This window comes from Bos mutus, chromosome 11 (assembly GCF_027580195.1).
Source record: "Bos mutus isolate GX-2022 chromosome 11, NWIPB_WYAK_1.1, whole genome shotgun sequence".
Lineage (NCBI taxonomy): Eukaryota > Metazoa > Chordata > Mammalia > Artiodactyla > Bovidae > Bos > Bos mutus.
In genome coordinates this window covers 94,082,067-94,108,199 of record NC_091627.1, presented here as the reverse complement: position 1 = coordinate 94,108,199, position 26,133 = coordinate 94,082,067, and the positions used below count along the sequence as shown (strand labels likewise).

At 58.0% G+C, this 26,133-nt stretch overlaps 1 protein-coding gene across 1 annotated transcript; it reads left to right on the top strand.

The window, feature by feature from the left end:
- The first annotated feature begins 687 nt into the window (after positions 1 to 687).
- Positions 688 to 21,374, top strand: CYP26B1 (cytochrome P450 family 26 subfamily B member 1). Its single transcript, XM_070379800.1, has 8 exons — positions 688 to 702; positions 1,142 to 1,220; positions 2,078 to 2,700; positions 6,154 to 6,378; positions 15,252 to 15,527; positions 15,797 to 15,952; positions 17,309 to 17,593; positions 17,948 to 21,374. The coding sequence occupies exons 3-8, from the start codon at positions 2,497 to 2,499 to the stop codon at positions 18,338 to 18,340; spliced, it is 1,539 nt and encodes a 512-aa protein (XP_070235901.1). The 5' UTR covers positions 688 to 702; positions 1,142 to 1,220; positions 2,078 to 2,496; the 3' UTR covers positions 18,341 to 21,374.
- The last annotated feature ends 4,759 nt before the right edge of the window (positions 21,375 to 26,133 follow it).

Sequence of the window (26,133 nt, the reverse complement as noted above, 5' to 3'; positions counted from 1 at the left end):
AAAGAGAACCCGTATTCGGTGCAGGGGACGTGTTAAAAGGGGAGTCGAGTTTCACTTACACACACATCATCCTAACCGAAGGTTAGGTCTTCTGCTCTGGGAGTGCCAGAGTGAACGACGGAGAAAGGGGGCCGGGGGAACAGGACGCGCGGGAGAGGGCGAGCCAGGCGCGGGCTAGACCGTGTCGGGGTTGGCACGCACAGCTCCATGTATCACAGACAGCAGGAGGAGAGACCAGATGACAGACGGATGCACGATGCACAGACACACATTCAGCACCAGAGAGAACACACAAACGCGCAGACACGCCACGCAGCTCCACAGACGTCGGGCCGACCCGGGACACACGCGCGCGCACAGACGCGGCCCCGGGCCACACGCACACCTCGCACAGGCGCGCGCGTTGGGCCCTCAGCGGCCGGCTGGGAGAAGGTGGCCGCTCTCACCTGGCATGTTTATTTATTAATATTAATTTATCAATGAATGTTTGTATCCTACTCCTCCCGCCGCCGGGTGCCGGGGCCGCCGCATTGGTCCTCTTCGCGGGACATTCACCAGCATCGGGGTTCCTCTGACGCTGCGGGGCGAGGAGAGGGCGGAGGGGACTACAAAATGAGAGAGTCTCGAGGTGTCCGAGGGGAAGGCTGCAGCGTCAGCTGCCCGGGACGCGGACGGGGAGAGGGGTACATCGGGTCCTGTAGGGTAAGAGACGTATAGAAGCGGGGGGAAGGGACCTTGGCCTCCAAGGTCTGAGGATGTCGGGATCCAAGATGGGGACTCCCCGCTAGAAGGAATTGGGAGTGACAGTTGAGAGGACTGAGGGGTTCCGGGAGACGGGAGCCGGCGGGGTCCCGCGGGATAGGAGCTGGAGATCCTAAGCACAGGTTCAGGGGCTTTTGGCGCCCCTCAGTCGAGAAGCGGTCCGCCCGAGACCTCAGCTGCTGGGGCGACAGCCCACGCGGGACTGCCTGGGGGGCGAGAAGGGGGCCGGGGGCCCGGGAGGGGGGAAAGAGGGAGGGAAATAGCCTAGCAGCCAAGCGGGCACCATGCGAGCGCTCACCGTGTGTGTGTGTGTGTGTGTGTGTGTGCGCGCGCGCGCGTGTGTGTGTGTCTCTGTGTGTCTCATCTCGTCCGTCTGTAGGTGCCGGGCTCAGCGAGACGCCGGCGAGAAGGAAGAGGAGGCAAGAGGTGAACTGAGTTTGATCCTGCGGCGGCTACAAGTGGGTCCGCGGCGGGCGGCGGGCTGCGGGCGGCCGGGGCGGGGCAGGAGGCCGGCGGGCGCTCACACGCTCCGGCCGCCGGCCTCTCACCACGCCTCCGGCTTCGAGAGCGCGGCGGGGGGGTGGTAGGGAGGGTTGGGGGGGTGGGGGTGGGAGGGGGGGGCCCTGGCGGAGCGCCCACGGCGCAGCCTCCCGCCTCTATATAAACACACGCATCGCCTGGCTCTCAGAGGCACAAATTCACATTGAGGGAAGCTTTTAAAACCATCAGCCCTGAAATCCTGCCTCCGGCTTTTCCCCCTCTTTCATTCCTTTTGCCTTCCTTTCTTTTTCCCCCCTTTCTTTCCCCAGCAGCAACTCCAGAGCCGAGAGACCGCGTCCCGGGACGGACTGCCTTTTCTTAATTGATACAATAGCCCAGCTCGGGTTTTCACCTCCTCCCCCAACCCCACCCCGCCTCACCCCTCCCGCCCGCCGCCGCCGCCGCCGCCCCAGCGCCCGCCCGGGGCTCTGTCGCCGGCTGCGTCCCGTCCGGGCCGCGGGCCGCCGGCTCCGCACCCGCGTCCGCCTCGCCGCCTCGCCTGCCGCGCCCTCCTCGGGGGTGCAGCGGCGGCTCCGGGGCTCCGGCGCGCCGCCCCGGGCAGCCCAGAGGCGCTGAGCTCGGCCTCTCCACTCGCCTCAGCCGGGGAGCCTTCCCCCTTGCACCCAAAGTTTCTGGGTTCGTTGGAATTTGGGGATTCAGGATTTTTTCCTTTTTTTTTTTAAACCTAGGAATTTGAGGGGAAAACTTTTGACAAATCCATCGCACTTTCTCTCCGCTAGTTCTCTGTCCCCCTTCTTCTTTTTTTCCCAAACAGGGGAAGGGGCTTACGAGAGAGACTCCCGCTGGACAAAGTTTTCCCCAAGTTTTCCGAGTGTGATGGTTGCGGGGAGAGCCAACCCACCAGCTTGATTCACGACTTCGTCTCGCCACCCCTCGAGCAACCCCTAAGCCCGCTATAAGGGAACAAACAAACAAACAAACAAACAAAGTTACACTCCGAGTCGCCTCGTGTCTCCTCTCTCTCTTCTTTTAGGCGATTTCCCGCCCCCCTCTGCTCTCCCCTCACAACCTCCACTTCCCTTCCCTCGGCCCCTTGCTCCTTCTCTGTTTCGGCTGGAGGTGCCAGGACCCCCGGCCGAAGCCTCCCCTCCCCCGCCGCTCGCGTCCCTTCTCGTCTGGCCCTCCCCTCCCCCGCCGAGGCCCGCACAGCCAATCCCCCGAGCGGCCGCCAACATGCTCTTTGAAGGCTTGGAGCTGGTGTCGGCGCTGGCCACCCTCGCCGCGTGCCTGGTGTCGGTGACGCTGCTGCTGGCCGTGTCGCAGCAGCTGTGGCAGCTGCGCTGGGCTGCCACCCGCGACAAGAGCTGCAAGCTGCCCATCCCTAAGGGCTCCATGGGCTTCCCGCTCATCGGAGAGACCGGCCACTGGCTGCTACAGGTAAGGGCGCACTCACTCCGTTGCTCTCCAGGTTCCACTAACGGCGAGCACCGGGCGGATGGAGCCGAGGGCCGGCCAGGGGGCGCCGGGAGCCTGAAGGCACCAGTCCCCGCCCCGCCCCTTCCCTCCTCTCCGCTTGAGCCGCCCGGGCTTCCCCGGCCCGCCTGTGGCGTGGTTCTGAGCCCGCTGGCGCCGGGTGCGCAGGTTCAAGGGGGTGGTAAGAGAGGTCCCTGGATCCCAAGACCGACTTTTTCCAGCCGCGAGCGACTCAGCAGGGGTGCGTCTAGCGTCCCGGGGGCTTCCCGAGCCGCGCGAGTCGGAGGGGGCGTCCCGTCTTAGCCGCTTTCGCCTTTCCTTAGCGTTCCCGTCCCAGTCGCTGTCGACTTCCCTGTCTATGTCGGTGTACCTGGGACCCGAAAACGGAGTCAGGCAAAGAAAGAGTGGGCCAGTGGCAGCCGGGATTGCCGCTTTAAGACCCGGGCTCTGTTCCCGCCGCGTCCCGTACTGGCCAAGCCAGGTACTACTGCCCTGGTCCACGGTTCGAGAAAGTGTGTGTGTTTTGTGGTGGGGGAAGAAGGAGGTAACCCAAGGAAAATGAGAAGCCTGAGACCCGAGGTTTCTCGACTTTCGGAGAAAAGGGTCTATTTACTTACTGGGTGGGGACAGTTTAGCAGGGGAGAGGAACTTGGGAGAGGTGTGTGAGATCCATAGAGAGCGTTTGTGTTTGTTGTTAGACGCCGCACAACCACACTGACGGCGATAATGGGGGTGGGCCTGTCGGGGACCAGACCCAGGTAGGTAATGGGGAAATTAATCTGGAATTAACCTCCTCAAGCGCTAGACAACCGCTTTTGCAATGTGTTAAACAGCAGGTTTTTCTTTGGGATGGGGGTCCTCTGGGTTAACCGCGGGAGGTGTGTTGCGTGCGCGTGTGCACGCGGGTTTGTCTGGCAGATGCTGATGAGAATTAGAAGGATGGCTGTACTGAAACAGACAGTCCAGGCCCAGGAAAGCTGAGGCGGGAGGTGAAGGCAGAGACCTGTGGGTTTAGAAGTGCGAAAGCTTGGCTTGAAATTAACAGACGCGTGCAATCCGCGCGTGCACACACAGACACCCAGCGCAGCCCCGCCCCGCCCGGAGCCAATTGACAGCAGAGCTGGGGCGGGAGGGGTACGCGAGCTCCTCTCCCCAGTGGTCTTCCCAAGTCCCGAATCAAACTCATCTCTTTGGGGTTCGTGCGGCAAGGTGGGGTTCATATCAACCAGTGAGACCTACATACCCCGCCCCCACCGCTGTGAAGAAATCCCCAGAGCCTCTCCTGTGCCAACACACTTAAAGGGTTAACTGCAGCGGTGGTCTAGGCTTTTGGCCGAGAATTTAGGAAATAAAATAATTCACAGGGGCGTCGGCCCCTGCCTTGTTATAGCCAATCTGCCGAATTCGCGGTCTGGCCCCCCCTTTCTTTACCCCCCCTCCCCCGGCCACCAACGTCCCCCTGACCTTTTCTCCGAATCCCACAAGGGCCTCTGGGGCTCCGCGTCCAACTCGCATGTAAGATGGGGAGGGGGAAGCAGGCCTACGCCTCCCCATCCGTCCGCCCCCGGGGGCCCCTTGACCCTCCGGGCTGGCGGGTAATGAGAGATGCGTGTAGAGGAGCAGTGAAGGGGTTAATGGGAACCCTCTGAATCCCAGCTTTATTTTTTCGGAGTCATTTATCAGATTTTACTGGGGGACCTCCAAGGGCTCTCCGTTTCCACCGTGCGCCATCTAAACAGAGCCCAGGGCTAAAAATACAACATTTTTGTATAAATTGGACTCGCGGCCCGAGCGGCCGCCCCTATGAAAGTCCTCTTTGTGAAGACCGTGGAAACGGCGGACAAATAACCCTTTATTAATACCACAAAAAACGCACTTTAATTATAGTTAGGCAGATCAGAGGCGGGGGGGTGGTGCGGCGGGAGAAAGGCGGCGGCGACCTCGGAAAATTCACAACCCAACTTTTGTGTCGAAAGAAAAGAAAAACAGAGGAAACGCAGGAGAGGAGCGAAGGAGAGTCAGACGGAGTGAGAGAGACCGGTACCTCGGGCAGGGTGAAGGAGCCCCGCTCCTCAGCCCCCTTTGGTCGCACCTCCACCCTCGCCTTGATTTCTCTTAAAGGGGTAGACGCCGCCTAGAAGTGCCGCAGAGTGGCGGGAGTTCTCCCCCACCCGCCAACCTGGAGGCGCGGGCGCTCCGGGCTCGCTCCCTGTCGCGCGCCCGGGCCGGAGGCACATGTGGAAAAGTGATTAGGGCTCCGGGTTCTGCAGAGTCACTTTTCGGCGGGGCTGGGGTGTGTACACATCTAACTGGCGAATACTTTTCCGCCGAAGAAAGGAAAGTGAGGAGGGGGACCAACCGGGGAAAAGAGGAAGCCGAGGGTCCCTTCGGGGGATGCATGACCCCGCAGGTCTGGAGCCCGCATCTGCACGTCTGCTGGCGGGCGGGCGGGACAGCCTGACAGGTGGCGCCCCTCCCCCTTCACCGGGTTGTAGCCGCGGCTGGAGAAGGGTTAATGCGGGGTTGGGTGGCGAGCAACGACGTCAAAGGTGAGCGGGACGCCCCTGCCCCCGCCCCTCGGAGGTCCCCTCGGTTTCCGGTACCCTCGCGGGGCCAGCACCGCCAGCTCCTCCGAGCGCCCGGCTCGGGCCGGGGCCTGGCTCTGCTCGGCTCGCGCCGCCGCCGGGGATCCGGTTACCTGTGACGGCCGCCCAGCCCCGCCCCGCCCCGCCCCGCGGGAAGCGCCTTCCTCTGCGCTCCAGTTCCAAACTCCAAGGCGGCGACGAAAGTCCTGCTCAGTTATTTCGGGGCAAATTGCATTCGAAAATCGCGGCTCCGGGCCCGTGACTCTACCCTGCGGAGCTCTCAGAGGGCCGCCGGGTCCCTTCGAGGCCCACACCCGCGAACGGAGGAAACCCCAACCCCCATCTGTAGTGATTGCCTCGGGGCACCGACCGCTCGCCGCTATAAATAATCTTTGGCCTGCGGCCACCCCGCGGGGTCTCGCCAGCCCGTGGCCGCGAGCCTGGAAATATTTATTCCGAGAGTCTCCCGAGCGCGAGGCGAGGGAGGGGGGAGGCGGAGGCTCTAGTTTAGGGTCTCGCGGTCCGGTCCGTGATACCTTTTCCCTCCCGCAAGTCATTACTAAAAAGCCTCCCGCGGGGTGCCCTGGGCCTCTCGCCCCCTTGCATTATTTATTATCCTCTAGGCCCCACTTCCCAGTTCTCGTGCATGCTATGAAAAATAAAACCTACGTGCGTGCGTGCGTATGTGTGTGAGTGGGATAGGGGAGGGCAGGGAACTGGTGCCCGAGGTGGGGGTCCTCCGCCCCTCCCCCGCGGGCCCTCGAGGCTGGGCCTCCTGGACGTCCCATCTAGCGCTGTGGGCCCTGAGAAAGTTCTTGCGTGGCCCCTGTAGGGTTCTGGCTTCCAGTCGTCGCGGAGGGAGAAGTATGGCAACGTGTTCAAGACGCACTTGCTCGGGCGGCCGCTAATCCGTGTGACGGGCGCAGAGAATGTACGCAAGATCCTCATGGGCGAGCACCACCTCGTGAGCACCGAGTGGCCACGTAGCACACGCATGCTGCTGGGCCCGAACACGGTGTCCAACTCCATCGGCGATATCCACCGGAACAAGCGCAAGGTAAGAGCTCCGCAACCGTGCTCTGATCCTCTTCTCGCGTGCACCCCCTCGGAGTAAGGAGTTCTTGGGGCCCCGGTGACGTCCCCACCAGAATCCGCACCCGTATTCGCACACCATGCGGGAGAATCCCGAAGCTCCCTGCCTATACAGCTGCGACCCCAGATCCAGGGCCTGCACAGGCCTCCTCCGGGTCTGCCCTTTTGCTGACCCACCGCACCGTGCGCGCTACCAGGCCCAAAGGGAGGGTCATTGGGAGTTGGTTTGGACAACTTGAACATGCGGCGATAGGGGCGTCCAAAGCCTGTCCTCGCCGTGCTCCACAAACCTGGACAAAAAGAGAGGGCGGACGGTGGCCAGCGCTCCTCCTTATCGCCCCTTGGAATCCCGAGGACTAGAAACGGCTCATTCTAAAATCACACGTAGCCTCCCCTGCTGCAGGTTGCTTTAAGGGCACCGCAAGCAGGCGCAGGCGGCTGGGGGCACCTTGTGACAGAGGTTGCTGGGCCTTGCCTGGGAGGGGCGAGGTGAAATTTGGGCCACCGCGCTCGGATCTGGCCGAGGGGGAAGTACGAGGGGTGGGATAACAGCCGAGGAGGCGGCGGGGGATCAAAGCGCACCTACCCCCCTCCCATAAAGAGGAAGAGAAAGTGGGTGTTTATCCTGTGGATTTCCCGAGCGCCTGGAAGAGGCGAGGAGGCGAGCCAGCGCGCACGGAGCAAGCCTCCCCCGCCCCCTCCCAGGGCTGCGCCGCCGCCGCGGCTCCGAGCGCGGGCGGCACGTGCTGTTTGAACTGCAGTAACCCGAAAGCTGAGCCGCCGGCGGGCGGGGCGCCGGCCCGCCGGCTTAAAGCGGCCGCGACAGGGGAAGGCGGCGCTGCACGACCTCCCCTCCCTTCATTTTTTCCACTGGGTCAGGGGACTCACCAGGTTTGAAACCTAGAGGAAAGGGAGAAGCAGCGTGTGGTTTCTGGGAAGAATGGCAGAGCCCGGGAGACAGGAGACGGCCACGGTGGGCAGTCCCCTCCGCCGGAAGTCTGTGTGTGAACGGAGGAATTCATCCCATAGAATTCGATGTCTTCCGAACGGCCCGCGAAGAGTAGTTCTTCGTAACAGACAAAAGGAGGAAAAATCAGAGGGGACTGGTCTGCACATACCCACCCCCACCCCGCCCCTGAAAAGCACGCATTTCAGGGGCTGGGAAAGGGGCTTCTGAAGTAGTCTCTCCAGCTGCTTCACTGGAGCCGGAAGCAGCTAACAGAGCCCGGGGGCAGATGGGGAGAGTTCTCGGGAGTGGCGGGGAGGGGGCTGCCAAACACTTCTTTTTTTCTTTTGGTGTTACTCCACCAAAAGTTTATTTTAAAGAGTTAGGAGAGAGCCCGAGACTCAGAAACCCAGCTCCAAAGAATGTGGCTTAGAAAGCCATTTTTGTCCTCCGCCCACAGAAGAGGACCCTGAGGCTTAGAGAGGTTGAGGGACTTGAAACAGGTCAGTTCAGTTCAGTCGCTCAGTCATGTCCGACTCTTTGCGACCCCATGGACTGCATGCAGCAGTCCAGGCTTCCCTGTCCATCACCAACTCCCAGAGGTCGGGAAACAGATCGGGAAAGAGGAAAAGACAGGGCAGGGCTTGCAACACTGGCATCTCTGGGAAGAGCCTTTCTAAGCCATCGAGGAGAGCCTACTCAGCCCTGCCCACCCCGGGCTGCCAGAAGCTGAGGGTGGAGTTGGAGGTGGGGGTGGGGGCGGTGCTGGGAGGAAGAAAGCTTGGTCAGGACCTGAGTGTGAGACCCTGGGGATGTGGAAGGTTTGCGGGGAGGCTCTTGCCTTGCAATTGCATTCACCCTCTGCTTGACTTGGCTGTAGGCCTTCAGGTGGGGCAGGGCCCTCTTGGAAAGCCCCCGAGGGTTTGGCTTTCTGTGGTCCGTTTGGAAGGAGGGCCGGGAGGGTGGGGGAGGGGGAACACAAAGAATGCTGCTGGAGGAATCCTCAGGGAAGGAAGCCTGAGGGACAGGGTTAGGTGGTGGGACCTGAGAGGCCAGAAAGCTGGATCACAGAGGAGGCATGGATAGTGTCCCTCTGCCTGGCACCCTTGCCCTCTAGCTCCTTGGGGGTCGGGAGCAGCCAAAGACCAGCTCATCCTGACTGAGACTTGGGGACCCTCTGTGTGTACAGGTGGTGGTCTTGTTATGTGGCATGTGTGTGTCTTATGTTAAAAAGACAGATGAAAAAGTCCTTCTCCCCCAGATCATTAATTGGTGTTCTGTCAGCTTAAGTTTACTGAGTTAAATAGCAGGGCTTGGGCTAGAAACAAACACAGAAGGTAGGTATAAAAACATAAAGGCAAGGTCCTTGCCCTTGAAAAGTGGAATCTAGCTGGAGGGATGAGAAGAGAATACTCAGGAGCACACATATGGGTCCTGGAGAGAATGGCCTGTTTGCTGGACCCAGTGCCTGGTAGACCCAATTTGGCCAGGGTTGGGGCTGCCCCGTGGCACTCCTGCTGCCTTATCCAGCCCGCACTGCAAGCAGTGCTACCCTGCCGAGGGTAGCATGTACTCGCAGGCAGTGGGGCCCAGGTGTAGTGAGGCCCTGCTGGTGGGGAACTAGGAGCGTCACAATTTCCATTGGGGCAGGTACCCCACCCCTTCTCTGGGAGGTCTGACCAGATGTGCTGGGAAGGGGTTCCTCACAGTCATCGCTGAAGTCCAGGTGTTTGTCCAGGCTGCCCTGGTGGTCTAGGGCCCAGAAGGGTAGGGCTGCCAGGGAGAACACTTCCCCCAGTCTAACAGAATCCTCTCAGGACTCCAGGCCAATGTCGTCACAGCCACCACCTCAGATTCCGTCCCCCTCCTCTGTTACGCCTCCCCTCCCTGGGGCCTGGGGAGTCTCTGATTTTGAGGGGAGGGACTACATCTGTCTATGTGTGCAGAGAGGCTGGGTTGCCCTGGAAGAGTGCGTGGAGAGAAGTAGAGAAGATCAGGGGAGGGTTACCAGAGACACAGAGGAGGGGGACAGGGGATTGTTGTGCGTCATCCTGGAAACATCCAGTGCCGAAGCCCACACACAGGATCAGACATTTCCTCTTTTTCTTTGGAGCTGGGGCCTGGCTGCTTTACACCGAAGAGCCAGCATCTTCAGGGCATCTCAGGCAGTGGCCCTGAGATTCTGCCGGAGAACTTGGAGTTCTCTGCATCATAGTGCATCTCAGGGATGAACTTAGCTTTGGAACTCTAGACTGGAGAGACCCTAGGAGTGATCTTCTTGCCCCTCCTACTCTGACCCCTGGCTCAGGGACTTCTGTGGCCATGACTGAGATAGGCGAACAGCTTCTCAGGTTTTGGGGGTAGGAATTAAGAAACTCTGCCCGCCCACCTAGGGCTCCTCACAGACTTAGCCTTTCGGCCCCCTGGGTGGGGATGGAGCTCAAGCTCAGGCTCATTGCACTTCTCTCAGAAATCCTGTGTATGCTGGGATTTGTGTCAGGATAGAGAGACCAGGAGGTGCTTCAGCAGGAGGCAGAGCCAAGAGGGCCACGGTTGCAGGATCCTGAGGGAGGCCAGCTCAGACCGGCTCCAGGTGTTCTTTGAACCAGTGCACAGCCTCTGACTCCAAAGTCATGTCCATCAGGGTTGGCTCAGGGCAGAAGCTCCTACCTGGGTTGAATGGGAAAGCAGTGAATGGCCAGGCAGCCCTGCTCCTGGGAGCTGCCCCGCCTCCCCCACCTCCGGCATAGGCTCAGAGCCTTTGTTTGGCCAGCGGAGGTCCTTCACCAAAAGTTACTGTAGCATCAGGGGCCTCTGAGGGGGCGGTTGACAGGAGCGGATGTCTCTGAAGGTCAGCGGGGGAGGGTGCCCACGGCTGGCTGCCAGGGCGCCTGGGAGTGGTCTCCTCCCTCTGTGTACCCTTGTGTTGGGCAGAGGCAAGTGGTGTGGGGGCTGTCCTCTCCCTTCCCTCTCCCTCCTGCGTCCTCCTCCCAGGGAGGGATGGATCCAAGACTGTGATGCTGAGGTATGTGCTCACTCTCCCAGCCTTGGGAGGCAGTTGTGGCCTTGGCCGGCAGCAGGGAGGCTTGGCCGGGGTCTGCTCCGGCCCTGAGCCCTCTATGCCGGTTGCTGTATCTGTTCCAGGTGCCCCAGGCTGAAGGGCAGAGGTTGGGGGTGTGCCCCAGGGGCTGACAAGGTTTGAGAGTAAACCAGAGTAGCCAAAAACAGCTGGCCTTACCCTTAGAATAAACTTGGGCCCTTGAGGAGTGTCCCCTTCAGGCTCATAGATACACTGGAGTCCCCAGGACTGGTAGAGGCTGGCTCAGTGGGTTTGGAGTGGTGGGCGGCTGGGTATTCAGGGACCCTGGTGAGTGTGGCCAGTCATGCCTGGGACTGTGGCCTTGGGAGGCTCTTCCTGCTTTGGGCCTCAGCTTTCCAAGGGGGTTTGTCTCTGGCTGGAGGAGGGATAGAAGGGTCTGAGAAGACCTTCTCAGAGTCTATGGCCCAGCAGGGATGTACCAAGTGCTGCCCTCCCTTCACGCACTGGGTGCTTTTGTTGTGTGTGGAAGAGTTAGGGGAGACGGTCAGAGCTGGACTCAAACCGGGGACAGAAACTGTTCCCACAGGTGCTGAGGACCCAGAAGGGCATGCACAGGCTGGGCAGGGCGGGGGAGGTGGGTGTCTGGCCAGCACCTCCCCATCAGAGGGTCTGAGTGGGGCCTGACTCAGGAGGCAGCCAAGGTGAAGTGGAGGTCCAGTGGAAATGCCAGGCAGCCAAGGGGTGACGTCCTCTCCTGTCCTCCCCCTTCCTTGAGTATAAAGTACACACCTTGGCGTCACCCCTGTGCTGTGCGGACAGCTGCCTCGGCGGCTACCCGCCCTCTGTTATTCTTTCCACTCCGCAGGCTGCGGCTCCGGTGGCTTGGCGGGGTGGCCTGCCCGGGCCCCCACCCTCCCGGGCAGCCGCTTCCATTCCTCCCAGTCTGAGTCACTGGCCCGGGGAGTGGGTTCCCTCTCCGGCTCTTCCAGCTTCTGAGGCTGCCCATCTTTCTCTGCATCCATCCAGTTGTGAAGGGGCAGTTATCTAGCTGAGTGGGTCAGCAGAGGGCTCTGGGGGCCTGGGGATCTACTCCCCTACCAGGGTGAGATGTGGGGAGGGGGGCCTCGGGGTGTGAGGGAGACATTTGCAGAAACAATCACAGGGAATTTGAGCCTTGACAAGCCCCCTGGTGGTTACCCCAGCCCCCACTGTGGAATCCACTTTTATTCCAGGGAGAGGAAGAACCAGGGATGAGGGGTCTTGAGCCAACTGCATTGCTGGGAAAGCCAGTAGAGGTAGGGGGAGGGTTTCCAAGCATGTCATCCTTCAAGGCCGGAGCCCATCCTGCTCTGGCGTCTGTGCCTGAAGTTCCCAGGTCTCCCGCGCCCTGCCCTCCCAGCACCAACCCCATGGGGCATTCCCTACCTGCTGCTCTCTCTGCCGGGCTCTTTGGAGCCGGGCTGGTTCCCAGTGACCTTTGTCCAGCATTCTTGGCTCACTTGTGGGAATTCCCAGGGAAGCCCCAGAGGGAAACAAAGCAGTCCTGGCTCCCGCTGCGACTGCGGTCAGGCCATGGGCTCTGGGGCCACGAGACACCCTTCCCCTCCTCACCCAGAGCTGCTGCGCCGGCGCCTTCCCCAGTGCCCGAGTGCTGACCCTGCCCGCCCCCATGAGCCCCGGCCTTCCTCTGCCCTGGCCAGCACCTCCGCCTCCTCCTGGGCTTTGTGGTGGGCGGTGGTTTCTGGGCTGCCCCAGCTTTGGGAAGCGCCCGCGTTGTTAACCCTGGGCACGGTCCCAGGGATGAGGCCCTGGAGTTTCCCGGCGCCTGGGAGGCCTCGATGCCTGTGGAACGGCTGAGCAGGAGGCAAGAGCGTGGTCTTCATGACCACGGAGCAAAGCCCCTTGAGCTTGGAGTGCCCGCAACCTGCCTTTGCTTAGCTTCTCGTTTGGGTAGTTTTTCCCCCTCAGGGGCCCTCTAAGGAGAATCATGGGACTGCCAGGAGGAAAGGGATCCCAGAGCATCCAGTTAGACTCCTGGATGGGTCAAGATAAGGGCCCTGGTTGGGGCTGCCGTTCTTTCAGAAGCCCCACCTCAACGAGCCTGCAGATTCAGGCATCCTGGGGTCATTTCAGCTTCTGGCCTTGCTCAGGGCCCCTTCCCACTTGGACGTCAGGTGTGGACCCCCTGCTCTGGAATCGTTCTGCTCAGTCCCAGGTCCCCTTGGGTCCCTCCTGTTGTCCCTGGCTCCCAAGGCTTGAGTAGGAGCAATTCAGCCAGCCATCGCTAGAGGGCGCAGGGAATGTAACCTTTGGGACAGGACAGGGCTTGTCCCTGGGTCCTGCCTGGCCACTCCTTGGGGTGCAGTGGGGTCCCTCAGAGCTCCCTGTTTCATAGCCCTGGAGTGACCCCTCCTGAGCCACTGTAGCCCATACAGAGTGTGTGAGTAGGGGCCCAGCAGGCAATTATACCATGTGATTATACCAGATTCTGGGCTTTGAAGGGATAGTGTCTACTTAGGGACACGTGGATATTGGTGTTTATGTGATTTGTACATTGAAAGGAACCTCAGAGGTCACCTGGTTCAGCCTCACCAGTTTACAGATGAGGAAACTGTGAGGCCGGGAGGTGATTTGGGCATGATCCTACAGTGAGCTGGTGGATGATCTGGGATTAAAACTCAGGTTTCCGGGTGCCAGGCCTGCCTTTTTCTACCACCCACTGCATGGACAGAGGAGCCTGTCAGGCCACAGTCCACGGGATCGCAAGAGTCGGACATGATTTAGCGACTAAACCACCACCACCACTGCATCTTAGGAGCCTCGATGGCTTTGACTTTGGCTGATCCTTGTCAGCGTGGACCTCTGCTTGCTTCCCCCTCCCCCTCCACATGCCCACTTTTGTGGCCAGGTCTTCTGTGTGCTGGGGGCCCTGACCAGCCACTGCTCCGTTTTCTTCAAGGTAGTGCCCTTGACTCTGCTCTGCACCGGCTGGCTCTGGCCAGGCATGATGCCCCCACCGTCCCTGCCTGCCCTACCTCCAGCCTCCCCACAGAGGCCTGGCAGCCACAGAATTATCATCCTGTGTCCCTCATGAGCCTGCTCGGCTCCCATGGACCACTTTCTGTGGGCTGTTTGCTATTTTATAAGGGCCCCTAGTCAGCTGGTGCTGGGTTCTGGGGCAGTGCCCTGCTCCTACCCATAAAACTCTTGGACCAGGAGTGGAACCTGGAATCCTAAGAACACCAGGGTTGGGGGGGGGGCGGTGCTGAGGCAGAGAGCACGCTGGAGGGAGGTGGCCCTGGAAATGCCCCGGGCCCCCACAGCTGAGCAAGGTGTGAGTGACCTGGCCAGGCCTGGGCTGCCCCTGCCACCTCCCCTCATCCTGCTACATTTCAGCTGTCCCTTAGTAGCAGGAGCAGCCCCAAACAGTGCTGGTTTTTCTGCCCCTCACCGGCCTCCCTCCCCCCTCCCTCCCTCTGCCCACCGGGAATTTCGGAATGAAAGTGCTATTGTGAGCGTCTGGCTGGGCCACTGAAGGGCCAGCCCTGTTATTTCTGCAAACCAGCCCTCCCATTAGCCATGCAGGGCCGGGGCCAGGAAAATGTTACCTTTTCCTTCTTGAGCTGACTGCAGGGGAAATTCTCACATTTACAGTTTGTGCGGTGGTTGTGTTTGGGGGCAGGAGGGGAGGGCGGGCGCGTGTGTGTGGTTTGCGTGGGGCTGATTGGGGGTGGCTAGAGGGATATTTGTCTCCTTCCTCTGCTCTGCCCCTCCCCTCTCTGCCTTTCCTGATGACCTTTCCCTTGGCATTGGTGGGGGCACCCCTTCTTTCTGTCTCCAGGGATTGGGGCTAGAGGTTGTTGGTTGCCAGTGAGACCCACAGGCCACCAGTAAATAAACTCACATCTCACCCTCTCCTCTACACCTTGGGCAGCAACGTGAAACCGTGCACAGGGGCATCTGGGTGAGGAGGGGCAGGGGGGCTAAGGACTTCTTTGCTCAGGAATTGCGAGGACAGAAAGCAAGGGAAGTGGAAGCAGAGACTCACTGGCTACTTAAAATGAACTGGGAAGATGCAGGGAATTAAAAGACCTTCTGTTTGGCTTTCTGATCTTTTGAGGTGAAAAGCCTTACCTCCATTCCCATGCCTCCAGACCCGGTCACAATGAAGACTTCTGGATGGCACAGTAACAGACTCCCTAGGATCTCCACCCAATAGGTGTTTCGCAGGGAGTGAGAGCAGCCTTGGGTCTCAGGAAGTTCTGCTTGCAGTCTAGCCTTAGACTCTCTTGTTCTCCCATCAGTGGAATAAAAGAGCCACCTCCTGCTTTCCACCTCTTCCTCGTCCAGTCCACTCACCTGTGTTCTCTTCCTGCTGGGCACATCTGTGCCTTGACCTAGGCATTCAGGAATGGCCCCTGCGGCGGAGGGGCAGCCTCCCCTCCAGCCCTGCCCAGCCCCCTCTTTTTTGCCCCTCGTGCTGGTATGGCCACATGGCCTTGCAGACCTGTTGGCAGCTGGACTGCCGGGTCTCCGGGCTTTGCCATTGTTTGGAGCACATGCTTTTCTGGGGCTTCAGTAAGAAAGGACAGCTCAGGTCACCCTGTGAGTGATGTTGAATGTCCCAACTCTGTGAACTGTTTTAATTCCATCCTTCCCCTGCCTTCCCTTCAAGACATGAGCAGTGGGAGGGGGGCTCAGAGCGGAGGAGCCAGCAGAGGGACTCTGACTGGAGACAGGAAGGCCTGAGGCTAGTCAGGGCAAGGACCTGGAGTTTCCCTAATCGAGGTCATGGGGACTGCTCTTCGGCTGGGCAGGGCTGAGTCCATCTGACCAGTTCACTCCTCTGCAGGTCTTCTCTAAGATCTTCAGCCACGAGGCCCTAGAGAGCTACCTGCCCAAGATCCAGCTGGTGATCCAGGACACGCTGCGTGCCTGGAGTAGCCACCCCGAGGCCATCAACGTGTACCAGGAGGCTCAGAAGCTCACCTTCCGTATGGCCATCCGAGTGCTGCTGGGCTTCAGCATCCCCGAGGAGGACCTGGGGCACCTCTTCGAGGTCTACCAGCAGTTTGTGGAGAACGTCTTCTCTCTGCCCGTTGACTTGCCCTTTAGTGGCTACCGGCGGGTGAGCACCCAGGGCCTGGGAAGAGAAGAGATGGGCATCCGTGAGCTCCCCTCGGGGAGGGGCAACTGACCGCTAAGCTGGTCACTGGTCACATTGGCAGAGAGGGGTTTCAGTGGGAGGGCACAGTGGACCCTTCACCTGGGCTCTCTGCTACTTAGATGGGAAATTCTCAGAGGATTCCCTACCACACCTTGCCAGACCTTGGGAGGAGGCCCTTGGTGACCCTGCCCTTCCCCTTGGGTAACCCGATGGCCTCCTCCCTGCCTCAGGGCATTCAGGCAAGACAGACCCTACAGAAGGGCCTGGAAAAGGCAATCCGGGAGAAGCTGCAATGCACGCAGGGCAAGGACTACTCGGATGCTCTGGACATCCTCATCGAGAGCAGCAAGGAGCACGGGAAGGAGATGACCATGCAGGAGCTGAAGGTGGGGCCCCCTGACCCCCGGCCCAGGCAGCGCAAGTGCCGGAACTCTACCCTGGGACTGCATGTGCACCCATAGGGGTGGGGCTGTCCCTTCCGTCCCCATGACTTGCTGTGCACAGAGTCCTGATGATGAACTGGTCCCCACAGCAGCTGGGCCCCAGGCTCTCCCTCTCACCACAATTCCCTCTACCATTTTGGTAAAGATGCTGGAAATTGGATCCTAGAAATCCCGAACAGATGTGGCATCAGGGACATTGTCAATCCCCTCATCTGCTCCTCACCCACAACCCTCCCCCGACCAGTATTCACTATTGCAGTGCCTTTCATGGTCGCAGTAGCCTTAGGAGCTCACCTAGGGAAATGAGGCCCAGCAGAAGCCACGTGCTGGAGGGCGGCCTCAGCCCTTGGGGAGGAGCAACCTTTTCAAGTTGGAGTCACAGCCTGCCTAGCACTGGCCAAATCCAGCTGGGCTGCCAGCCCCGGGACTGTCCTCTCTGGGCTCCAAGAAAGGCTTCCTGCCTACCCTTTCTTGAGGCGGATGTTCATCCTCACTTAGACTCTGCTGCCCACATGCTTCCCAGGTGCCCGTGGACACTGAACTGCCGACTGCTCCATCCCTGTCTCTGCTTCCCCTTTTTTTGGTTGTTTATAAATCTTTGATGAGCCAGAAAGGAGCTCAAAAGACTTCCCCATTTCATAAGAAGTTTTGTGACTTGTAGATAGTGCCATGGCAAGTAAGGGACATACTCGTTCACTCCGGTCTCTGGGCGCAGCGTCCGCATTTGTAAAATGCAGGGCTTGGAATGAGACGGTTTGGGGAGACCTTTTCATGGGGCACCATTGCTCCCCAGAGGGCCCTGGAGGGGCTCTAAGTCCTCAGGGGGCCACCTCGCCTCAGCCTTCTCACTGCAGGTCCCATCCCAGGTCCTCCTGCCTCCTTAGCCCCTCAGCTCTCCTGACCACCTGCCACCTCCCTCCGTCTCCCGAGGAGGGAGGAAGAGCTGGGGCTGCCAGTGTGGAGGCCCAGCTGGAGACCCTGCAGCACACTCTACTGGCCCAAACAGTGCCTGCTCCCTGGGATTTGCTCATTTGCACTGATGAGGGCCGATGGCCAGCCCTGGAATCCAGCAGTGAGTGGGAAGCAGCTGTGCCCCAGGGGACTTTTAAGCTAGTGCCTCTGCCCAGCCAGGGGACTGGACCTATGTCCGCCGTGGCTGACACGCCCCAGCAATGTGAGGCTCAGAGGAAGCACCAGGGCTCAGATAGATGGCCCCAGGGTCGGGGGGATATGGGTGAAGAGGGGCTGCCGCCAGGCTGAACCCAGGTTGCAAGCGGCTCCTCCTCCCTGCTGCTGCAGGATGGGACCCTGGAGCTCATCTTTGCTGCCTACGCCACCACTGCCAGCGCCAGCACCTCGCTTATCATGCAGCTGCTGAAGCACCCGGCCGTGCTGGAGAAGCTGCGGGAGGAGCTGCGGGCCAAGGGCCTCCTGCACAGTGGCGGCTGCCCCTGCGAGGGCACGCTGCGCCTCGACACGCTCAGTGGGCTGCACTATCTGGACTGCGTCATCAAGGAGGTCATGCGCCTGTTCACGCCGGTCTCTGGCGGGTACCGCACCGTGCTGCAGACCTTCGAGCTCGACGTGAGACTCCCATGGGCTGTGGGGCGGGCCGACGGGAAAGACCAGCTCCCCGTGGGGTACCTCAGTCTCAGTCTCGTGGGGAGATGATGCTGACTTTCAGGGACCTTTCAGGCTGGTGGGAGGGTCTTTGCCCCAAATACTGGGTCAGATGCAGCCCCCCTGGGTGTCCTGTGAAGCTGCCTGAGACATCTATAAATAGGTGGACTGACATGCCCAAAGGAGAGCCTGGCCAGGCCCCTGGGACCACAGTGGGAACATCTGGGTGGAGACTGGCAGGCAGAAGGTCCTGGGTCCTCTGAAACCCCCTTTGGTTCTCACCACCCCCTCCCGTCCCTTCCCCTACCTTGCCTCCAGGGTTTTCAGATCCCCAAAGGCTGGAGCGTCATGTACAGCATCCGGGACACACACGACACGGCGCCCGTGTTCAAGGATGTGAACGTCTTCGACCCCGACCGCTTCGGCCAGGCGCGGAGTGAGGACAAGGACGGCCGCTTCCATTACCTCCCTTTCGGCGGCGGTGTCCGGACCTGCCTAGGCAAGCACCTGGCCAAGCTGTTCCTGAAGGTGCTGGCAGTGGAGCTGGCCAGCACCAGCCGCTTCGAGCTGGCCACCCGGACCTTCCCCCGCATCACCTTAGTCCCCGTCCTGCACCCCGTGGACGGCCTCAGCGTCAAGTTCTTTGGCCTGGACTCTAACCAGAACAAGATCCTGCCAGAGACCGAGGCCATGCTGAGCGCCACGGTCTAAGGCTCCAGGCCTCGGGGTGGGAGCGCTGGAAGGGTATAAACCTGTGTGCGGGTGGGGCTGGAGCCCGGGGAAGGGAGAGGCCCCCAAGCCTTGCCCTCCCCTGTTCCCCTACCTGCAAACCTGCCCCAAGTCAAAAGGGGGCCAGCCTCCGGGGTGGGGCCCTCCCCCGACCCCTGCCTCTCTCCAGTCTCTCTGGTTCCCAACAGCTTAGTCCCCCGGGAAAGGGCCCGGCCCCCCGGGGCCCCGCATGCCCGTCACAGTGTTAACCGTCGGCTGTGCTGCAGCCTTTGCTTGTGATGTTCTGACCTGGTCTCTCCCCTCCCTTTTCTTTTGGACTCTTAGTTTGAGGTCAGGTGATTGCCATGGGGAGGGAGAAAAAGAGGTTCCCCCTGTGGCCCTCTCTTCAGCACCCGCCCCCGCTGCCCCGGCTCAGACAGGCGAGTGCCCCTCCCGGCGTGGCCACCCGTGCCCGCGGGGAACAGCATTGTGGGTAATAGAATGCCAGTCACCCTTGGCAGAGCGGGGATGGGTTGTCACCAGCCTGGAGGCCCACCCCTTGCCATCTGGGACGTTTGAAATTACCTGTTGCTGCTACTTTTTCTCTCTTCTGACCTTGGGGCAGAGGAGCCCCAGGCCCTGTCCTCCCAGCATCCTCCCTGGTGGCCCTGGGCACGCGCACTGACACCCCCACCTTTCCACCAGGCGGCTCAGAGCCCACCCTGCTCCCTGTACACCCACGCCCAAGGCCCTCTGCCCATGGGCTGACCCCCGTACCCCACCCCCCATATTTATTCACTGATATAACCGACTCTTGGTGTTACTGGGACTGGAACAAGCATTCTGCCATCCCCTGGCTTCCATCCCAGCTGTCCCAGGCAGGACTTCTGCAAGTGGCCAACCCCCAGCCCCTGCCCCCACTGGCCAAGGGTCGAGCAGCCCCCCAGGCACCAGACCTTCTGTGGGCTCAACCTCGGAGCCTCACCCCCGAGGTGAGATCCAGTGGGTCTGCTTTTGTCCCCAGGGGAGATGGGGAGATGGCGCACTGCCTCCCCGCCTGCTCTGTCGGAAACCTCTAGCACAGGGGCCCTGGGGGCTGCTGCCGGCTCCCACGTGGTCACTGTCCACCGCGGTGCCCCCCACTCTGGCTGGTGAGTATGGAGAAGGATACGGGTTCTTCTGACGGGGAGCCAGGGCCTCCGTCATCCCTCCCTTGACCCTTCCCTTTGCCCTTGGAAAGGTGTCCCTGAAGTCCCTTCCCACCTCTATGCCACTGTCTGCTTAGCCCAGCTCAGGGGTGTGGGGACCAGATGGAAGCCAGGGGAGGTGAGAGCAGAAGGCAGCCCTCCCTCGGCCGTGGTGGCTTGAGGTGGCTGTGGGGAGCGCTGCAGCGAGAGCCGAGGAGGAGGGTACGTGCGACTTGTCAAGTGATTTGGTGGAAAATGAGCGGTCAGGGGATGGAGGAGGAATAGCTCCTGCCACTGGCATTTTGAGTGTTGGCAATTAGGGATGCCTCCTGGGATGGTTTTGGGCCTCTGGTGAGTCTCTCAGTGATTTTGTCTGTTTCCAAACTTTTCTTTGATTTTCATGTTTCTCTGTTGGCTTTTGATGTTATAAAAGCAATGAATCCTCTTTAGGAGAAAATCAAACACACACAGAAGAATAATGCGGGGCACCAGTGCCCCCGCTGGGCTCTCCGCAGCAGTGACTCAGTGGCTTCCCAAAGGCGTTCAGTGGGCAGGTGGCAGACCTCCACTCCTGCCCCCACTCACACCTACCTTGTGCTGGGCTTTACGGGAATGGTTTGTGCCCACGGACTGGTCTGTGACACCCATTCTCAAGTATTTCATTCGGTTCCTACCTTTCCATCATTTAAAAAGCCAGTGCAGCACAGACATTATTGACAAAACTTGACATTAAAAAAATAGTAATATTATCAATTTCCCCCCACCCCATTCTGAAAAACAGGCAAAAAATACCCCACAAAAAAACATGTTAAGGACTCATCAAAGCTTGCAAAACAGCTGCATGGTGCACCAAAATTTATCCCCTACACAAAGCCCAGTCTCTGGAAGGTCCTTGCTCCTCTATGCTGACCCATCTTATCCCAAACCAATTGTTTTTTGACTGCTTTTTGATTGCAGTAAGTGCAGATTCACCAGGAAGCCCGCCAGGCCTGGCCCTGGCAAGGAGCAGAGAGCTGGAGGGCTGTGGGAAGCTTCAGTGGCCTTCACTTTCGGCCACCAGCCTGGGAGGGGCAGAGAAGGCAAGACAGAGGATCCCTGTGAGGGAGGGAAGAAGGATTACTTACCCCACTGGGTCTCAAAGGGGTTAAGAATAGAACTGAAGAAAGCTCTTGACTGGCTGACAGGAGGGTTTCCATGTCGAGGCTCATCCATCTCTCCTCTTTACATCCATCCGTGTCTGTGTGCTTGTCGTAGGTCTTAGAGCGGTAGCATTAGATGGGTGACGTGTTCTCACTTACCATTCCTACTATTGTAACTTGACATTAAAGAGACAGAACCCCACAGAGCTCTTCACGCCATGGGCTTGCGGATTGAAGCACTTTCAATGTTGGGCGCTGGCATCTGTGTTCTGGGCCTCATCTTGACTCTGCCCAGATCGCTCTAATTTTATACACAAAACTTGTTTTTTCATAAATGTTATAATTTTGTGTCTGTCTTTATAAACTATTATAAGTACTATTTTTGTTATAATTCAAAATAGATATTTAGTATAAAGTTTTTGCTGTTAAATATTTGTTATTTAGTAAAATATGAAGTGTTTCCTCTATTGTAAACATGGTTCAAAATATTAATATGTTTTTATCACAGTTGTTTTAATATTGAAAAAAAGCACTTGTGTGTTTTGTTTTGATATGAACCTGGTGCCGTGTGAGTGTTTTTGCCGTCGTGTGGTTTCACACTGTATATAATATTCCATGTTGCATATTAAAAAAATGTTGTGCATTTTGTGATTTTGGAAATACTCAATGTGGCTCTTTTATAGGCTTCCATAATAAACCGTGAAGACTCACCCTCGTTTGGCTCTCTGGCCTCTGCTTTCTCAGCTCCCTGAAAGGGTCCTCCTGGCCACCCACAGTCCCTTCATCAACACCCAGTCCCACCCACTTCTCAGGGAGGAAGGTCTTCCCCTCAGGGTTGGTCCTGAAAGGCCACCCCCCCCCCAACTCCCCGTGTGAAGGCACACAGAGGTCTGTGGCTGTGTCCTGGGAGCAGCAGGTCCCCCAGGGAGTGGAGGGTGTACTTGGATGGTCGTTGGCCCCAGAAGCCTGATGTGGGATGGAATGACTGGGAGCTGAGTCCTGGCCGCGTGGCTGGGCCAGGTGTCTTGGCAACCAGAGTGCTGCAGAGTCCAGCTTGTTTACACAAGTGAGGACATGGATGTTCACAGCCACACGACAAATAGGAGAGCAGAACTCAGTTCTCCTGACTTCCAGTCTCACACTCCATGAGGCACTTCTCAGGGCTATTTCATGGGTGTCACAGGAACGCATTGATTCTGGGACCAAATCAGTTTGCAAAAGGGCTTAAACAGAGTCAGGCACGCTGAGGGCTGGACAGTGAAGAGCTCACAGGCTACAGGAGTCCCTAAGCCCACTTGATGACTAAAACCATGTCCTCTTTGCCCATTCTCAAACTCTGTGACTGTCATAGAGCCCAGAGATGACCCTGCAAAAGACACATCGTCCAGTGCCAGACAAGGAACGTCCAGGGCAGTCCCTAGAACAAGGGGCTGGGGGTGGGGAGGGAGAGAGGGCAGTGAGTAGCAAAGCCGTGGTCCCTGGAGCTACACCAGGCACCGGGGGGCCCAGCCCTGGCAAGCACCAAGCCTCACAGTGCTCAGGCCAGTCCCAGACCCTGTCTGTGCCCAGGCCCTTCCTCAGAGCCTGGGGAGTGAAAGTCCCCACTGAGCTGGCCTGAAAAAGGCCGTTTTGTGGCTTCAGTGTTTCTTTTTGATACAATCAGTCAGACCCAACCTCAGCCCAGACAGGGCCTCTCACAACCTGGGTCACAGAACCGGGCCACCCAGAGGGGCATCACCAGCATCTCCTGGGCAGTGCCACCGGTAGGCTGCTTCACCCTTGCTCTGCTTCCCCACCCCGATCTGTACTCCCCAAGCCCTAACCTCCACCCTGGGGAGGGGAGAGCAAGGTGATCCCCCGTTTCCTTAAGCTGAAGCAGAGTCTCAGCATAGCAGGGATGTTCCCAGAACCATGCAGAAGCAGAGGATGTCCTGTGCCAGAACGGGGACCACCTGGCCCTAACAGCACAGGCCCCACCCAAGGGCTTTCTCAGACTGAGGCCTCCAGGGCCAGCAAGAAGCAGCAACAGACACCCCCAGCTTCCCTCAGGAAGTGTGCCAGTGGAAGGCAGTAGTTTTTCAGAGTGTAAATTCCATCTCTCCCGGTGGAATGTCCTGTGTGGCAGCAGAGGTGAAGGAAGCCTGGTCCTCGGGCTGCCCTCGGTCTGACCGCCCTGCCACGGGGTGGGAGGGCCCGGCTGGGCGGGTGGCTGGCCTGTCATCACCAAGTCTGTCCTGGCCTCTCCCCCGTGGGCCCAGCGGGCCAGTGACGTCTCCCGCACGGCTGCCTGCCCCTGGGATCTCCTGGCCTGGAAGGAGAACACAGGCCGCTGTGGACAGGCCGACACGGCCGCTGTTTGTCCAGGGGTTGGGGCGCCAGGTTGGAGGGAACTCACAGACCGCACATTCTGCCACCTCCCAGCACTTTTCCAAAACAGCCTGCCTTGGTTGGGCCTGGCTGCCTGGGGTGGCCGGGGGCTGGGCGCCAGGAACAGGGCAGGGGAAAGCAGGGCCTCAGGGCCAGCGAGTGAGGTGGCTAGGTGAGGGCAGAGACAGCACTCTGCCAGAGCCAGTCTGTGGGCTGGGTCTTGGACTGGGGCAGGGGGAGCGGGAGGAGGACTGTGTGTGTCTGTGTTGGGGGCTAAAGGAAAAACAAGCCTGACTAGCCTGAGTACTCAGCTGAGCCAGCCAGGCTCTGTTCCTCACAAAGGCTCTGAAGCCCTGAGCACGGTGTGGAGGTGGTGATGGCGAAGCAGCAAGCTGGGCCTCAGGTTCCGCTGCTTATCTCCTGCCCCACTTTCCTTTCACCGGATTGGTCTGCCCCGCTGGCCTCATCCACCCCGAGGGACTCTGGCCTCCCAGGAGATACTTATTCTAGTCCCTGCAACCTTGGCCTTCCCATGATGAGAATGCCTCTCCGAATCCTCCTGAACCCTAGTGCTCTAAGCCTCTGCCCCCCTCCATCAGATCCCCCATGCTGCACAGTAGTGGAGCATGTGTGAGCCCACAAAGACTTCCATGGGAGTGTGGCGCTAAGACACCAAATTTGGAAGCAGCTGGGTCTGCCCCGGGGGGCTGTCAGAGGCACAGTGGGGGATCCTTGGCTGCTGGCAGCCCTGTGGCCAGGTTGCTGGCCCACGTGAGGGCATCATGCTCCTGTGAGGGAATGTGGGTGGTCTTGGAGGCAGATGTGCCTGGGCAAGGCCCACCTGCTTGGCTATAGTCCTCTCCTTCCTGGCTTGTCTCCACCCAGAGAAGCCCTTTTTGCCTTGCCTCGTGTAGACTTGATTTTTTTTTAGACTTTGACATTTTGGTAAGTCCTTCCTTCCCACAGCTTTTTCCCTCTGGGACTCACCCTTAGATTCCCTCTGAGAGAAATGTTTTGTAGGACACATTGTGAGTGGTGCCCTCAAAGGTAGGCAGCAGCGAGAATGCTCCACCCTGAACCCATAGGACAGTTTTCACATAGCAACTCCTGCGAGGTCTCTGATTGGTCCAATTTGAGTCACATGCTTATCCCAATGGGAAAAAGGATGGCTACCTCTGATTGGTTACCTTGCCGTGGGAGCAGCTACATCGCATATGATTGGCAGCCCAAGGTGGAGGTGTGAGGGAATTGTTGGAGGGGACAGATGGAAGTAAAATTTACTCCAGAACACAGTCGAGGAGGGAGAGAAAGGAACAAGCAAGATGGGGAAAGATCCTGGCTGCCGAAGTGATGTGCCAGGACTGTAGAAGGAGGATGTGTGATGAATGATAGTTCAAGAGAAGAGAAGCTCTTAAGTGGCAGACTCGCATGCTTCTGGTGAGAATGTATGGCTATGATGTCAACTCCTCGTCCGTCAGAATAAAGTGCGCCATGTTTCCAAGGGCTTTGTGTGACAGTGCATGTTGGTATTTTATTTTGAAATAATTACAGATGCACAGAAAGCTGCAAAGACAGTACAAGAGAGGTCGCATGCACCCTGCACCCAGTCTCTCCCGATGGCTTCTTACATAATTATAGTACAATATCCAAACCAGGAAACTGACACTGCACAGTGGTTGTGTGTAGTTTGATGCCATTTTATCAACTACAGATTCATATAGTCATCAGTGATATCAACATACAGAATTATTTCACCACCACAAAGATCTATATAATACTTTATACTCACTCGTGGTATACCTCCCCACCAGTCCCTTCTCTCTCTAAGCCCTGGCCACCGCTACTTTCCCGTGTCTATAATTCTGTCATTTCAAGAAGGTTAAACAAGCGGAATCATTCAGTGTGTGATCTTTTGAGATTTTTTTCCCCCTAACAAATCATAATGCTCTGAAGAACCACCCAAGTTACTGCTGCTGCTGCTAAGTCGCTTCAGTCTTGTCCGACTCTGTGCGACCCCATAGACGGCAGCCCACCAGGCTGCCCCGTCCCTGGGATTCTCCAGGCAAGAACGCTGGAGTGGGTTGCCATTTCCTTCTCCAATGCATGAAAGTGAAAAGTGAAAATGAAGTCTCTCAGTTGTCCATGACTCTTAGCGACACCAAGGACTGCAGCCTACCAGGCTCCTCCGTCCATGGGATTTTCCAGGCAAGAGTACTGGAGTGGGGTGCCATTGCCTTCTCCAGTTACTGTATATATCATTAATTTATTTCTTTTTGTTGCTGAGTAGCATTCCATGGTAAGGACGTATAACAGTTTGTTTAACCATTCACTTGTTGAAGGATATTTGGGTTGTTTCCAGTTTTTGGCTGTTTCAAATGTTATGTTGAGGTTATTTCCTTCTATTCCTAGTTTGTTGAGTTTTTACAATGAAAAGGTGTAAAATTTTGTTAAATGCTTTTTTAGCATCAGTTGAGGTGATATTGTCATGTCCCCACAATCATTCCATTAATGTGATGTACTACATTGATTGAATTGTATATGTCAAACTATCCTTGCATTCAATGAATAAATCCCACTTGATCATATGGAATTTATTATGATATTGAATTTTGTTTCCTAGTATTTTGTTAGGATTTTTACTTCCATATTCATCAGGTATATTGATCTATAGTTTTCTTTTTTTGTAGTGCCTTTGACTATAGTAACAGGGTAATGCTGGTCTCATAGCATGAGTTTAGAAATGTTTCCATCACTTCAATTTTGGGGAAAGGTTTGAAGAGGATTGTCACTCTGCTTATTTAACTTATATGCAGAGTACATCATGAGAAATGCCAGGCTGGATGAAGCACAATCTGGAATCAAGATTGCCAGGAGAAATATCAACCTCAGATATGCAGATGACACCACTCTTATGGCAGAAACCAAAGAAGAACTAAAGAGCCTCTTGATGAAAGTGAAAGAGGAGAGTGAAAAAGTTCGCTTAAAACTCAACATTCAAAAACTAAGATCATGGCATCCCGTCCCATCACTTCATGGCAAATAGATGGGGAAACAATGGAAACAGTGACGACTATTTTCTTGGGCTCCAAAATCACTGTGGATG

Excerpts from the sequence above, each read along its gene's own strand:
- CYP26B1 (XM_070379800.1), top strand. The coding sequence starts at position 2,497 with ATGCTCTTTGAAGGCTTGGAGCTGGTGTCGGCGCTGGCCACCCTCGCC. Across the intron at positions 15,528-15,796 it reads CCTTTAGTGGCTACCGGCGG|GGCATTCAGGCAAGACAGAC; the intron begins GTGAGCACCCAG and ends TCCCTGCCTCAG. Across the intron at positions 15,953-17,308 it reads TGACCATGCAGGAGCTGAAG|GATGGGACCCTGGAGCTCAT; the intron begins GTGGGGCCCCCT and ends CTGCTGCTGCAG.